Source organism: Lycium ferocissimum, chromosome 7, assembly GCF_029784015.1.
Source record: "Lycium ferocissimum isolate CSIRO_LF1 chromosome 7, AGI_CSIRO_Lferr_CH_V1, whole genome shotgun sequence".
In the NCBI taxonomy this organism is placed as follows: domain Eukaryota; kingdom Viridiplantae; phylum Streptophyta; class Magnoliopsida; order Solanales; family Solanaceae; genus Lycium; species Lycium ferocissimum.
In genome coordinates this window covers 17,797,043-17,813,522 of record NC_081348.1, presented here as the reverse complement: position 1 = coordinate 17,813,522, position 16,480 = coordinate 17,797,043, and the positions used below count along the sequence as shown (strand labels likewise).

The following is a 16,480-nucleotide window of genomic DNA, read 5'->3' as shown; positions in this document are numbered from 1 at the left end:
AAGAGAATCCCTCCACAGATGGGGTGAGGCAGAATGGGATTCATCTACCAATCACCAACCAATGGGTAGTGCTACAAGTTTCAACATCTGGAACATTAGGGGGGCGGGAACAATGAAAACTTTCGCATGAGTTTTAGGGATCTCTTAGACACCCATAAACAAGCATGGTTACACTGCTTGAAACCAGGATGCACAATCATATTCCTCTGTTGCATGAATTTGATACACTGCTTGAAACCAGGATGCACAATCATAGTCCTCTGTTGCATGAATTTGATTTTTCTTATCTTATTGAGATCCCTGCTGTGGGCCAATCTGAAGGTATGGTAATACTTTGGGATCATAACTTGGTTAGTGTGCATAGCTTTGTTTGCAGGGACCAGGAAATTAGTGTTATAATTGAGGTAATTTCAACTCATAAGACATGGTTATTTTCTTCTATATATGCTAGCACGAATAAAACAAATAGAGACAGTTTGTGAAAAAAATCTTGTTTCTTTAACTGCTAGTTTTTAGGGTCCTTGCCTAGTAGGGGGAGACTTCAATGACGTTATGAGCAGTGATGAAAAATTTGAGGGTAGAAACATTAGTTGGAAACGATCTTCATTTCTGTGGAATAAATTGAATGAATGCAATTTAATAGATTTAGGATTTAAAGGATGCAAATTTACTTGGTCAAATAAAAGGAAAATTACCAAGGACCGATCATGGAAAGGCTTGATAAAGTACTTTGCAACAATGAGTGCCTTGACATGTTCAATAATGCTTCGGTTATTCACCTAGGTTAGAAGGGATTCAAAATTCTCCTCGTTACCCTTATAGTATTTTTCTACAGAACTTAGAAAAGGACCTTACTACGGAATACAATAATATTCTAAAAATGGAGGAAGATTATTGAAAACTTAGATCTAGAATTATGTGGCTTAGTGATGGAGATGCAAACACTAATTTTTTTCATGTTTCTGCTACTAATAGGCGACGACGTAACAAGATCACCTTTTTTTATAGATGATTCTGGACAATGGATTAATGACCCTTCTGCTATCCTTAGTCACACTTTCCTGTTTTTCCAAAATATGTTTACTACTTCTCACAATTCCACAATTTGGGAAAACATAAAAAATACTCCTTACTTCTTTTCATCACTTTGACTTATCTATCTTAGATGCCCCCTTTTTACCTCATGAAGTGTTCAACTTTAAACCTTTTAAATCTCCGGGCCCGGATGATTTTCATCCTTTTTTTTTTTTAATTCAAATTATTGGAAAATTGTTGGAAATTCAGTAGTAAATTGTTGTTCCAATGTTTTCCAACATATAGTTACATTCCCTCCTCCATTAACAATACTGTTATTTGTCTTACACCTAAAATTCCTAATGCTAATAACTTAAATTTTTTTAGGCCTATAGGATTATGTAATACTATTTATAAAATTATTACCAAGGTGATAGCTAACAGAATCAAACCCTTCCTTTCACTCTTTTATTAGTCAACACCAAGTCAGTTTTATTGCTAAGAGGAGGGCTAGTGATAATGCTATTATAATTCAGGAGCTTAAGACTAATCTTAGGAGGAAAAAAGGAAATATGCTATATGATTATTAAACTTGATCTCGAGAAAGCTTTTGATCGTTTAGAATGATCCTTTATCCTTTATACTCTTAATTATTTCAAGTTCCCTCCAAAAATTACTAAACTTATCATGAATTGCATTACCACTAGTATTGCTGTTAAAGTTAATGGGATGACCACCAGCCTTTTTTGTCCTAGCCGGCGTATTAGACAAGGTGATCTCTTATCCCCCTATATTTTTATACTTTGCTTAGAAATGCTTTCTAATTTATTTCTTCATCAGGTTGACATTAGAAACTGGGACCTATTAAAATGAACAAACAAGGCCATGCTCTATCTTATCTCTTCTTCGCAGATGATCTAACCTTGTTCTCTAGGGTTAATACTAAAAGTTGTAATATCATTCTTTCCTACCTTAATCTTTTTTGTACATTATCTGGGCAGAATATCAATTTAAATAAATCTAAAATCCTCTTTTCCAAAAACTGTCCTGAAAATGTTGCTAAGGCCACTTCTCAACTGTTTGGTATTAAAATCAGTAATACGTTTGGTAAATACCTAGAGGTTTCCAATTATTCATAAGAGAGAACAAACCTCAGATTATCAATTCATAATTGATAAAATGAGGCAAAAACTTTCTACTTGGAAAACCAACTTTCTAAATATTGCGGGTAGATCCACACTTGTCCAATCTACACTAAGTGCCATTCCTAGCCATTGTATGCAAGCCACCCTCCTACCACCAACTATTCTTAAGCAAATTGATAGGATACAAAGGAATATCGTATGGAGTACTACTGACACTAACAAAAAACTTCACCTTATCAGTTGGGACACCATTACCAAGAGCAAAGAAATTGGTGGGTTGGGTCTTCGAAAGGCAAAATCCAAGAATCTAGCACTTCTAGGTAGCCTAGCATGCTCATTACCAATCCTACTGCACTATGGTCCAATATTATCAGGAACACTTAAGCTACTAAAGGAAATAAGGTTACACTTCCTTTATTTGGAAATCTATTTTGAGTGTGGATGGAAAATATATAATCATAATATTTTATGGTGCCCCACTTCTAAGTTCCCCCTCAACATCTGGTTCTACAAATGGATCCCAAACTCCCTTTGCCTTTGAAACTGCATAGAGGACCCCTTCATCTTAATGACCTTCCCATAACCATTAAACAACTGCACAAACATAATAAATGGGACTTACCCCTATCTCCTTTGAACTCCCCATTTCCATTAAGATCCGGATTATTAATATTCCTCTCCCACTGATGATCACCACAACAGTGATCCCCCGCTATGGGCTCCCAAGAACAATATTTCTAAATTCTCTACTAGTTCATGTTATGATACTATTGAACCTTTAAATAGTTCTACTAAAAACTTTAAATGGATCTGGAATATAAAATGTCCCAATAAGATTAAATTCCTTATTTGGCAATGTTATCACGACAAGCTTCCTACAAGATCCTATCTTAACAGATTAAATTCCTTATTTGGCAATGTTATCACGACAAGCTTCCTACAAGATCCTATCTTAACCATATTGGTCTCAACATTGACGAGCAGTGTACAGTCTGCTGAAATACGAGAAAAACTATCTCCCATATTTTCACTGAATGCCCCCCACCCCCACAACCAAATAGAATCACTTGGGAACATTCATTTACAACCCCCCCCCCCCCCCCCCCCCCGCCCTCTTAAGCCTCAAATCTGTCTTGGCCAAACTTGTTCCCTTTCATTATTTGGGCCATATGGATAAACCGCCATAATAATCATCATAATAATATGTGAAATCCTCCAAATGCTACTACCATCATACACCATGCTATGGAATACCACTTACTCACCGTGATAGAACTTTCTTATCATCCTGAAAAAACTATCTCCATATCCTGGCATAAACCCCCATACACATGGTTCAAACTAGAATCTGACAGCACAGATGCCATAAATGCTATCCATAAAGGCAATAAAACTTACCCAAATCTTATTTTCTCTTGATTGTTAATGCTCCAGGTGAAGCAAGTGGTGCTTCGACACAGCTTTAGGGAGGGGAATAAAGCAGCACATCAAATAGCTAAGGAAGCTTCTGCTTAGTCCAAGTCCAAGACAACCAAGCACTATGTTCAGCCTCCTATCTTTTTGTTAAACCGACTTAATTTGGAAAAATCTGGCAGTATTTTGTGTATTAAGAACGTTAAGGGAGATCTATGAAATCTCCTAGCTAGTACGGGGAATCAAAGTGTCCTAAGTGGCACCATGGGATCTAATATTTTGAACCCTCCGTAGTATTATAATATATAAGTATCTTTCGAGTTCGCCAAAATTTTCAGTTTAAACCCAAAAAAAAAACATAACTTTGGTAATTCCTTCACAAAACATTAAACTAACAAGTGAGGCATGAGTATGCGATTCCCGCATAAATTTAGAGATACTTGCCTTGCATTTTTTTTTTTTAATTAAAAACGGGGGTTCGGACTCGTATCATGATTTCACGCGTGAGAACGCTTCGTAAGGGCAAAAATTAAAGTGAAATAGCAGGGGCATAATTTAAGACCACAAGGGCAAAATTTAAAGACCCCAAAAGAAGGCAATCCGCGCAAAAAAATAAAGTATTATAATATATAAGTATCTTTAGCCTTCAAAACCCAAAAAAAAAACAAAAAAACACTAAACTAACAAGTGAGGGTAGTAGAGATCGGAGAAACCTTAGTCCTAAGCTTAAAGCTCATGCAATATCAATCGGGCATATTATTAATATGAGTGCACATGAATTGATTTAGAAATGAGATTGTACAAGAGAGATTGAATGAATAAGGTATATTATCCATTGAAAAAGAATTATTAGAAGAAATCCATTATAATTCATAACTTTGCATCTCAAAAAGCTAGAAAAATAAATTTTAAATAAGTTTTATTTATTATATAACTTTTTTTTTAAAATAAAAATATTAAGGCATCTCGTTGAAGTCGGTTTTAGGCGCGGAGTGTTGAGCGCCCTAGTTGCAAATTTTCTTATATTGATATGATGAAAAAATGTAGTAGCTTATAATTTTAATCAAAGTTCATCTAGTTTGACACTTGAAAAACGAAATATGACAAATATTTTGAGACGGAGGGTTATGTGATAAGAAAATATTTGCATTGTTATAATCTCAAGTCAAACCAGATTACTATATATCTTTTTATAAGAAAAGAAAAAGAAAAATAAGTAGAGAAATAAAGAAAGTAGTATTAGAATCAGTTTATTTATACCTTATCCAATTCCCCCCAATTTGAAAGGGCATATGCTTTTTTGATGGATCCCTGTTTGTTGGTTTCTCTATATCCACATGTTCCCTCCACACAGCAAACCCAAGAACTCAAACACCACTGATCCATTTTCAACCTTTACCAAAAAACATAACCATTGATTCATCAAAGAAGCTGTAAGAACAAGAAAAAGAATCCTTTTTTAATGGCTTCAGCAACTACAAGAGCTTCCTTCACATTCAACCTCTCTTCACCTTCCCTCTCATCCACTCCAAAACCCAAACCCCACCTCACATTTCAACCCTTTCACCTCAAATCCCACTCAATTTCATCTTTTTATAGAACCCCAAGAACCCAATTCAATCTACCAAAGTCCATTGATGTCTCCAAAGAAGACAAACCCATCTCAGAACAACCAATTCCCGAGACACCCACTTCAGAATATCAAGAACCTCAGCTGGAGGTAGAGGAAGAGAAATTTGATAAGAGAAGACTTGAGGAGAAGTTTGCTGTGTTGAATACTGGGATTTATGAGTGTAGGTCTTGTGGATACAAGTATAATGAAGCTTCAGGGGACCCCTCTTATCCTGTTCCTCCAGGGTTGCCATTTGATAAGCTGCCAGAGGATTGGAGGTGCCCGACTTGTGGCGCTGCGAAGAGTTTTTTTGATAACAAGAGTATAGAGATTGCTGGGTTTGCTCAGAATCAGCAGTATGGTTTAGGTGGTAATACTCTTACCTCTGGCCAAAAGGCACTGCTTATATATGGTGGACTGCTTTTAGGCTTTGTGTTGTTCTTGTCTGGTTATTTTATTCAATAAGAGAGCTTATGTTGAGAAAGTTTTGAAGTTAGTATAATGTGTTTGTGTATGTGTATGTGTATGTGTACATGTATAATAACTGTACATGGTTTAGAATGGAACTTTTTCGTTTTAACATTGATCAGAAGTTTATACATAACATTCATGTAGAGGTGAGAGTCAGTTGAGGCAAGTTCATGATTGCTCTAGCTTGGTATAATTCCTAAACAAGCTAAGTGTTCCCTCAAAGGTGTATCTTTTTCATAGTATGAATTACTCTCAAGCAAGGTTTAATCCAGTTGATCATTAGTACTTACTGGAATATGTCAAGCTTCAGGAGGGACCCTTGTAACCCTTTTTCAATCATGATTGTTCTTGCTTGTGTTGACCGAGGTAACTGAAACAAAAATTTAAGGCATTTGAACAATGGGATAGCAGTAACAAGTAAAATATGACTCCAACGTCCCAATCTGAATGCACCATCCCTGTTTAAACGACATTCGTAATATATTGAGAGCACTAACGTTAACTCTTTTTCTCCTTTTGTTTGCTATTTAGCATTTGATTCATTTATGTTGTTTTATCGTCACTTTGGATATCTCAGTGTTTTCTTTTAGCAATTAGCGGTCTTGTTATTGCGTTGGTCGTTAGATGACAGATTATCCCTTGATAATTTATGGTAATGCGCATTAACACAAAATATGAGCTCAAAGGTATACTATTTCGTCTCACTTATCCACCAAAATAGACAGAGTATTGAGATATGCTATGAAAGCGAGGCATTTTATTCTATATCTATTCCTTTTGCTCTGTTTCCGTTTGATGATGCACTGGCCAATTCTCGGATTGATTATGTTCCTCCAGCATCATCTCGCTTCAGTTTCAGTCTGTTTAGTCCTTTCTTGTGGATCTTTTTGATTGGTAAAGAATAATGTGTATTAAAGGGAAAGCACCAAGGAGGTACATGAGAGTCTAAATAATGTTAGCTTTTTACCAAAAAGAAATGTTATAAAATAGAGAAACTGGGTTCGTGAGAGTCTAACCCTCAAGTGTGGATAGATTAGTCGTTTACCAAGTAAACCTTTTTTAATGGATCCAAAATGTTGGTAGTTTTTTACATGAGAGTATTCTTAACTCCTTCAGAAATTTTACATGAGAGTATTTTTTTTTTTTTTTTTGATGACATCTTTCGAAATTTTACACGGGAGAGGTAACCCGCACTAGGCAAGTCTTCGACCCGAGAAGGCAAAACGTCGGGGGTTTCAGAGACCTTCATTATTACTCTTGCGGGTTTTACATGAGAGTATTCTTAACTCTTTCAGTATCTATAGTGCTTTATTTCCAAACAACCATATATCGTGCATGAATGATATGACTATGCTCGTTATTCTGTATCATCCTCTGAGTATGATGTGGAGAAGAGTCTTTGCTTTCTCACTATGAGCTCCTTGATCAGGTTAATAGAACGGAGTATATTTGATTTTGTCCATTTGATTTCTCTAACAGATTTCCTCAGGCTGCTGTCATTACTCTTGTGTTTTTTTTGTTAAATAAGAATCTAGAATTCCTCTCAGTCTCAGATATTATCTCTTGTTTGGTGAAAGCTGCTTCTGGTTTTTGACTAACCTAAGTATGCACTATGCCTCCTTAAGGATGAGGTTTAATCCTCAAGAAGAACTAAAATGAGAGCTGTGTGTTTGTTTGAATTGAAATGGAAAATTTAAATTAAGGAGCTAGTTGGTTTGAACTTTGTTTCAAGGGAAAGTTGCAGTCGTAGACTATTTTCTGGGTTTTATGATTTTTGGTCTGCATTTTTGGCAGACACTTACATTTTTAAAAGTTGACAACAAAAATACCTCACAGTTTTCTTTAGTATCATATTTGCCATCTCTTTCCAGCTCAACAAACAGGTTTTTCGTTGGTTTTCACCATTGTACGTGTAACCAATCCTCTGATTAGGCACATGGATGGATAATTATCCAAAACCAACTAAATGTTGGAAAATTAGCTGTGGGTAATTTGGCCCTTGAAATTCATCTGGATCCATCATAATCATAATTATGTGACAGAAAACACAAGTCCTTCAAATAATGTAGAAGAATTTAAAATGCAATCATAAATACCATGTAGATAAACTTTTTTTCAGTCAAATAATAATAATAATATTGTTTAACTAAACAATGTTTGAGTCCCAACCAGCTTTTATGTGCAGATCCTCGGGAGATGGATTTAGATTGTTAACAGCTAAATAGAAACCACTCTCTTTCACAACCCACAGACAAAGACCATTCTCATAGTTAGTTGCACATGGAAGTTCGTTGTTGAATACATCGAAAACTTGATGTTTTGAACCCCAATAAAAGTGAGAATAGAACTGACTGGTACCCAAAAAATTCCAATGAAAGGAGAAACGAAATTCGTTATTCACATCCAGAGGACGAAGGCCAAAGTCATCATTTCCAGATTGAACACGAAATTCCAATTTGTCAGAGTTTTCTGGGAGGTTATTACGAATGACAACAGTTAGTTTTGGGTTAAGGCTGATTTTGCCATTTATCAAGTGTATGCAGTTAAATAGCAAAAAGAGTGTGAAAAAGAGGATTTTTGACTCATGAGAGAACTCATTCTAATAAGAGTATTATAACTTGTAAACACTTTATCTATTGATACTGGAAGACAACTGAGTATATACCAGACTTATATATACAAATTAATGTTCCAACTGAACTTCTAAGCTACCAACCTATGTGTGTCCCCAACTAACTTTCTAGTTAGAATAGTGTTTTGTAAGTAAATTTACTTACTTACACTGACTCTGTGAATAACTTCACAATATCATGTGTTCTGATTGGCTATAATAGGTTATTTGCTATGTTTGTAGGCTATAAAATAAGGTAGTACTATAGATAATTACATGTTGTTGCAGGCCGTATTCAGTGGCATCCGCAGGATTTTTCTTAAGCAATGTCGACATTTAAAGAAGTAAAAATAGAGTAATAGGTAAGTTATGACTCCGACGTCCTAGCCTATGCACCATCCCTGTTAAAACAACATTTGCGATTTATTGCGAGCACTGAAATCAACTTACTGTCTCCTTTTGTTTGCTATTTAGCATTTGAATTATTTATGTTTTTATCGTCACTTTGGATGTCACAGTGCTTTGTTTTTGCAATTAGCGACCTTGTTATTGCATTGGATGCTAGATGATATATTTACCCCTTGATAACTTATGGTTATGCACATTAACACAAAATATGAGCTCAATGAAAGGTGTACTATATCTTCTCTCTTAGACACCAAATAGACAGTATTAAGGTATGTACGGGGAACGAGGTATTTTATTCTATCTGAAATCTTTGTGCTCACATTTTTTGATCTTCTTTCAGCTTCCTTTTTTCCTTTTCTTTTGGTTGAGACGTGTGTTGAGAGCTCCATCCCTGTTTGTTTCAGTGCGCAAGGGCGATCCAGAGAGAAACTATATTCTACAATCTCTTCTTCTCATAAGATTGCCACACAATTAGGAAGTGATATAGTTCTGCAGGAGCAAACTCAGTCACATAGAGAGATCATAGAGAGATCACTCTCTATATCATATCATTAAAAAATGAGAAAACTTTGTTTATGAGATCGTGTCGCTAATGTGGTTCTTCCTTGATAAGTTATATCTGTTTCCCATTTCCCTTTGCTCTGTTTCCTTTGAAAATGCACTAGCCAATTCAGATTGTCTTAATGTGCGCCTCAATTCAGTTCCAGTATTTTTAATCCTTGCTCCCATGGATCTTTTTGATTGGTAAAGAATAAGGAGGTGCATGAGTTACTCCGTATACAAAATGGAAGAAGCACCAACAATAGGGAGTGCCAAGGATCTGCGAAAGAGAGACTAAACAAAATGAGAACCTGGTTTCAAGAGAGTAATATCCTCAACCGGAGATAGACTAGTTCTATAGCAAGTAAACATTTTTGATAGATCCAAAATGTTGATACCTTTTTACATGAGAGTATTTGAACTCTGTCAGTATCTTTAGTGCTTTATTGGCAAAGAAGCATTATCTTGCATGACTGCCTGTTACTATGTATCCTTCGCTGAGTATGATGTGAAGCATAATCTGAGTTTTCTCAGTATGAACTCCTTGATCAAGTTAATATAACTGAGTATATTTGATTTTTGTCCATTAACCTTTATTTTCTACAACAGATTATTCTCTATGCTGCTGTCATTACTCTTGTGTTTCTTTTGTTAAATAAGAATCTAGCATTCCTCTCAGTTTCAGATAATGTCTTCTGTGTTTGTTTGTTTGAATTGAAATGGAAAATTGGAATTAAGAAGGAAGTAGTTGGTTTGAACTTTGTTTCAAGGGAAAGTTGCAGTGTATAGACTATTTTCTGGATTTGATGATTTTTTCATCTGCATTTTTGGCATAGACACTTAGCTTTGCCATCCGTTAAAAGTTGACAACAAAAATACCTCACAGTTTCTCTTTAGTATCATAATTTTCCATCTTTTTCGAGTTCAATAAATATGTTTTTCGTTGGTTTTCACTATTGTACGTGTAAGCTAATCCTCTGATTAGGCATAGGGATGGATAATCATGCAAAACCAACTAAATGTTGGAGGAGCAGTGGTTTGGCTCTAGATATTTATCTTCATCCATCATAATTGTATTTATGTAACAGAAAAAACACAAATTAAAATGCAATCATAAATACTGCATATATACCATGTAGTTAAAACTTTTTTCATTCAGATAAGAATGGCAATATAGTATAGCTAAACATTGTTTGATTCCCAGCCACCTTTATTATGCAGATCTTGAGGAGATGGATTTAGGGTGTTAACAGCTAAATAAAAACCACTCTCTTTCACAACCCAGAGACACAGACCATGTTCATATTTAAATGCACATGGAAGATCTTTATTAAATACATCAAGAATCTGTTGTTTTGAACCCCAATAAAAGTGAGAAAAGAAGAGAGTGTCACCCCAAGTACTCCAATGAAAGGAGAAATTAAATTCCTTATTAACATCCAGAGGACGAAGGCCAAAGTCATCATCTCCAGATTGAACACGAAATTCCAATTTATCAGAGTTTTCTGGGAGGTTATTACGAATGACAACAGTAAATTTTGGGTTAAAACTGAAGCCATTTATCAGGTGTATGTAGTTAAATAATAAAAACAGTATGAAAAAGAGGTATTTTGACTCACAAGGAGAACTCATTCGTACAAAAGTACGTAGAACTTGTAAATATCTTATTTACTGATTCTGGTAGACGAGTATATACAAGACTTATATATACAAATTAATATTCCAACTAAACTTCTAGTTAAGTTACCAACCTATGTGTCCCCAACTAACTTTTTAGTTAGAATAGTGATTTGGAACTTGGAAGCAAATTTACTTGCATGCACAGATGCACTGACTGTGTGAATAACTTTACAATATTCAAAGTGTCTTCATTTGCTATAATAGGTAATAGGTTATTCGTTTTGTTTGTACGCACGTTATAAAATAAGGCATAGATAATTACATGTTGCAGGTCGTATTGACACGATGGTGTAAAAAATTATATGATGTGAAAGCATAAAGGTTAAACTATATATAAAGGAAGTGGATAACATTATTAAGAGTGAATTGGTTAAAACACCTCTAAATTATCATTATTTTTCGATTTTCATAGCTAAATTTGCGGGTGAACACAAAAACCCCTAATTTATCATGAACTCATATTAAAATACCTCTTGGAGGAATATGACATGCTACGTGAACATCACACTCCAAAAGCACCTTCAAAGAATTCCAAGGGCAGTACATGTGATTTTCTTGAGCGAATAGGTTAAAAAAAAAAAAAAAACCTTTATGGGTTTCATACCTAAACTAATGGGTGTTACCACAACCCTCCGAACTCATTGTGCCAGGTGGACTCATTTTTAAGATTTTTTTTCATCTCCATGTGCCTCTCAACAAGTTATCTATGTACTCAAATATTTTGCCGCATATTCAACTAAAGATTTTTAGGGCCTGTTTGTCCATAGATACCAAAAAAAAATTCACTTTTTTTTTTTTTTTGGAATTTTGGAGTTGGAGTTGTGTTTGGCCATAATTTTTGAAATTGTAGTTTTTGTTGAAATGTAGTTGTAAAAAAGTAAAAAAAAAGTAATTTTTTTTGAAAAATAAGTTTTTTTTTGTTTTTGGAATTCGGAATACAACTTCAAGTTGCATTCGAATTCTTATGGCATGACCGAAAAGTGAAAAAAGTGAAAAAAAGTGAATAAAGTGAATAAAAAAACTTAATCTGATAAATCTAATAAAAATCAAAAATAAAGTGAATAATTCTTATGGCCAAACGCCCACTTAATCTAAGGAAAATTGTACATAATCCCGGAGATAATATCTATATATTAAACACTCAAAATGATGATAGTTTTGGAGAATTTTAACATATTCTAACTCCATTATATATTGAACTAATGAAAGTTAAAGGAACCATTAAAGTTACAAGTCTCACGTAACATCGATACCAGAATATCGCATTCTTGATACGCCCGTGGAAATTAACAGAATACACTAAACATTAACCACCAAAAGTCCGTTTAATTTTCTGTAGTGGGTTCGGAAAGGAAGTGCAACAAATACCATAATTATCGTACGTGGGATACTCAAGCATCCCATTAAAACATGTGAATTGTTTATCCCGAGAATATATTAGACACGACTTAACAAAAATATTCAATTATATAAATATATGCTAACATTTATAACAGTACCTCTCTATCATAGCCACCTTATAAAAACTATAAAAATCAAATTTTTCGATACCGTAATTTCTAATTATATTTTACCCTTTATGATAATTTTTTTATTTATAACAACAATATTGATTTATATTTATAACAGTATCCTATTTGTAAAATTACCCCTCTATAATAGTTATGTTTTTATTTTTTGGTAATATAAAAACTATCATTATAGAAATAGCATCTCTAAAAATACAAATAATAAGTCTTGAGATGTTGATCAAATATTTTGAAACTTTAATAAACCACTTATGACAAAGAATGAATACACACTTCCATCATTAAAGATTGTATTTCCTTGATAATCGTGAATAAAGTGGTGCCGAAGTGCTAACATTTAATTATTTTAATTAGTATAACATAGTATTATCTTTCTTTAATATTTAATTTGTGAAATATGAGTATCTTGAGATTTTAACTTTAAATAATTTTATCTTTTGATAACATTAAGAAATGGAAAAAAAAAAATCTTGGGTATTTCTATAGCAGCCAAATAATATTTAAACGTCAAATGATGTTATAAGTGTATAACAACCGATCACTATAAAAATAAAAAATGTTAAAACAAACGAGATTATTATATCAACTCTAAAATCTTGGTAAAACTTTAATTACATGACACAAAAGTCTTTGTTTAGATCGTGAGCACCAAACTTAAAATCAGGAGCATGAAAAAGCAATAAAGATTAGTGGATTGTTTGTATAATAAATATATGTCTGCCACTTGCACATCGCACAATACGTAATTGCTTGCGTTTGCTCCATGTTTCTCTAAATAATTTTCTTTATGTATATTCCGTACCTGCTTTACTGATTTATAATTCATTCAAAAAGATTAAAGAAACTAACTTTTTTGTAATTTGAATCATTAGATTAAGCATTGACGAGATAATGTTTTCTTCCCTATATAACCAGAAAGAACCAAATGGGTTCTTGAATTATTCTCAAACATATATAATAATAACGAAAATCATAATAATGAAAAAAAATTACATATTTAAAAAATATGAAAACTACTTAGTAGTCATTTTAAGAAAAAGAGTTACATATTTAAAATAAAATAAAAACTATGAGAAAAAAGTTTTTAGTCATAATTATTTCTAATCTAAAATATTTAAAAATATATTTGAATAAATTGTAATAAAAAGAAGTACGGTTTACTCTCAAGTAATAAATGTATCATAAAAAATGACACAAGGGATTAAATGTTTGAAAAGTCTATATTTTTTAATACTAGTGGTGTGACATAGATTAAAAAGAAAAAAAGAAACGTAAACATTCAATTAAAACTATGATAAATGGGTTAAATTGCTTACATAACTATGACTTTTTTCATCCAAGTCAAATAATTAAATTTCCTAAGAAATTACAAAACTTTCACCCTACAAACATAAAGTCATAATTATCGAAAAATCCAAGCTTTCGACTAGTGATAACTTTATATATATATTTTAACCCCCTTTTAATTTTTTATTTATAAATTGAGACTCAATTAAAAGATGACTAAACTATTTGTAACATCCCCAAAACAGAGACGATAAAGTTTGTAGTTTGTTACCCGCCATTTTATTTTATGATATTAGTCAAAGAACACACTTTGAATTGAAAACGTAGTAAAGAAACTATAGACTGAGTCCTCTCCACTTTAATATGGACAACTTGCACATCACTTAATACGTAGTTGTTTGCGTATGTTGCAGATATTAATCCGCCCATTTTTGGTCGTTTCATACGGGTTTTGGCGAAATCGCAAGATAAGGAAGCTAGCACCCGTCAAAGTGGATAAATATTTGATAAAATTGTAGTCAAAAGAAAAATTGTTTTAACTCTCAAATAATATGTATCATAAAAAATGACACAAGGGATTAAAAGTTTGAAAAGTCTAATTGTATTTTTTAGTAGGGAAAAGGGTCAAATATACCCCTCAACTTTATTTTATTAGCTAACTTTATCCTCCGTTAGTGAAAGTGAACAAATATATCCTTACCGTCAACAAAGTTTACACCTGCACCCCTATCTTAGAAGGAAAACCCCAAATCAAATTAAATTATCCGATTTTAAAAAAATTACCAAGTCCTTCCATGACCCGCCCCGCCCCGACCCAGGAATGCTAAAAAATTGAGCCAATCTCCTTCAATTCTCAATCAAATGAGCTCAATTTGAAATTCAACTTCCTCAAAATTCAGTGAACAAATCCCAACCACCAATTTCTTCGACCAAAACATTGGATCAACAATGAAAAGAATTTCGATGGTGTATACAAAAGTCCTTTATTCAAAGGAATATTTTCAGGTGAGTATCTGAGCACCAAATACCAATTACTGCTGCATGATGGGTAACAAGTTCAGCTCTTCAGTTTTAAGCTAAGTTTGCAATTGGAATTCTATGCCTCAAAATTGCATTACCAGCTTATATTATCAGAAGCAGTAACATCGATGTGTGTACTGCTGGTGGACTGAACATACTTGACATTAGAACATGGAACAGGGCAGCCATAAGCAAGATGTTATGGAACATTTGTAAGAAGGACAAATTGTGGATGAGATAGATACATGAATTCTATATGAAAGGGAAGCAGATTTGGGATATTGAGCCTAAACAGGCATCTTGGATGGTGCAAAAGATGTTTAAGGTGAAAAAAATACATAGAGTAGGCTGGTTTATATGAAGATGATCTAATGAGTATGCCACAGTTCTTTATCAAGAAGATGTATTTGTTGATGAGAGGTGTGTTTACGAAGGTGCCTTGGAGAAGAATGGTATGCAACAAATATGGTGCACCAAAATGGATCTTCATTTTGAGATTGGCAGCACATGAGAGACTTTACACAAGAGACAGGTTGGTGAAATGGGGACTGACAAAAAATCCAGATTGTCCACTTTGCCAGACTGGGTTGGAAACTATAGGGCACCTATTCTTTCAGTGCACATACTCAGCAACAGTCTGGAGGGAACTACTAAAGTGGCAAGGGATCCAAAGACTACCCATGGAATGGACTCGGGAACTACAATGGGCAAATGAACATGCAAAGGGAAGGAACAACAAAGCAGAAGTATATAGAATGGTGATGGCAGCAAGTGTCTACCATTTATGGATTGAGAGGAACAACAGGATCTTTCAACAGAAGACAAGGGCTCCAGCTGTACTTCTCAGACTGATCATTCACGAAGTATTTTACAGAGGACATCTTAAGGCAAGACTAGCATATAGACTGGAACAGTTGAATTTCTATCCATAGACTAGTGCTTGTTATGTACTGATCATAGGCTAGATTTTGGTGTTAACTTGAGTAGATTTGGTAGTTAAGAATTGTTCTACTGACTGGGGCTATCCAGTTCAATTTGTTTCCCTGTACATAAACGTTTACTTGGTTAATAAAAAACTTTTATTGCCAAAAAAAAAAACATTGGTGTGTGTAACATTGATATCCAACATAAACTTTTAGTCCCGGGCATTAGCTGACTCCTGGCTGCAACACAGGAAAGAAAGTCCAGTTATGTGGTTTTGAATACCTGATTCTTTCCCAGAAGCCTTGTCAATAGGTGGGGCCCATTGAATTGATGTTGTTGGGACAAACAAACCAACTCATCACAAAAATTTATGTTGAAGCTATGGCAAACCATGAAAATTACATAAATGCCCTTGATAACCAAATTGGATAACTGGGAAACCGAGGGCTTTTCTGTCCATCCACATTGACGGGAAGCTCCTCGATTCCCTTCTATTAATATTAGCAACTAGGGGTGCTTAGCCTGTGCTATGCACGGGCCCAACATTTGGATTAGAAAAGTAATATTAAAGATTGTATATTTGCTCTTCTCCACTTAAAAATAAGTATAAACACGTAAATGTTACTATCAATTCATTTTGTATCTTTTAATCCTACAACAATTAAAATATTCATAGAAGCTTCCAAATCATAGTCCAATATTTGATCAAATAATATTTTGAAGAGAAAAAAAAATGGACAAACAGTTCCCTATGTGATCTACTTGGTGTTAATAGTTGGAGTCACTATTTTTTTGGTATTAAATATCAAATAGGATAGTACTTATA

The 16,480-nt window shown here is 33.9% G+C and overlaps 3 protein-coding genes across 3 annotated transcripts; 2 read left to right on the top strand and 1 right to left on the bottom strand.

Moving 5' to 3' along the window:
- Positions 1-4,848: 4,848 nt before the first annotated feature.
- Positions 4,849-5,766, top strand: LOC132063584 (uncharacterized). The gene has a single exon (XM_059456203.1). The coding sequence runs from the start codon at positions 5,035-5,037 to the stop codon at positions 5,647-5,649; it is 615 nt and encodes a 204-aa protein (XP_059312186.1). The 5' UTR covers positions 4,849-5,034; the 3' UTR covers positions 5,650-5,766.
- Positions 5,767-10,396: 4,630 nt separating this feature from the next.
- Positions 10,397-10,846, bottom strand: LOC132061987 (S-protein homolog 5-like). The gene has a single exon (XM_059454653.1). The coding sequence runs from the start codon at positions 10,844-10,846 to the stop codon at positions 10,397-10,399; it is 450 nt and encodes a 149-aa protein (XP_059310636.1).
- A 4,333-nt stretch (positions 10,847-15,179) lies between these two features.
- LOC132061986 (uncharacterized) lies at positions 15,180-15,662 on the top strand. Its single transcript, XM_059454652.1, has one exon. It carries the CDS (start codon positions 15,180-15,182, stop codon positions 15,660-15,662), a length of 483 nt encoding a protein of 160 aa, XP_059310635.1.
- The last annotated feature ends 818 nt before the right edge of the window (positions 15,663-16,480 follow it).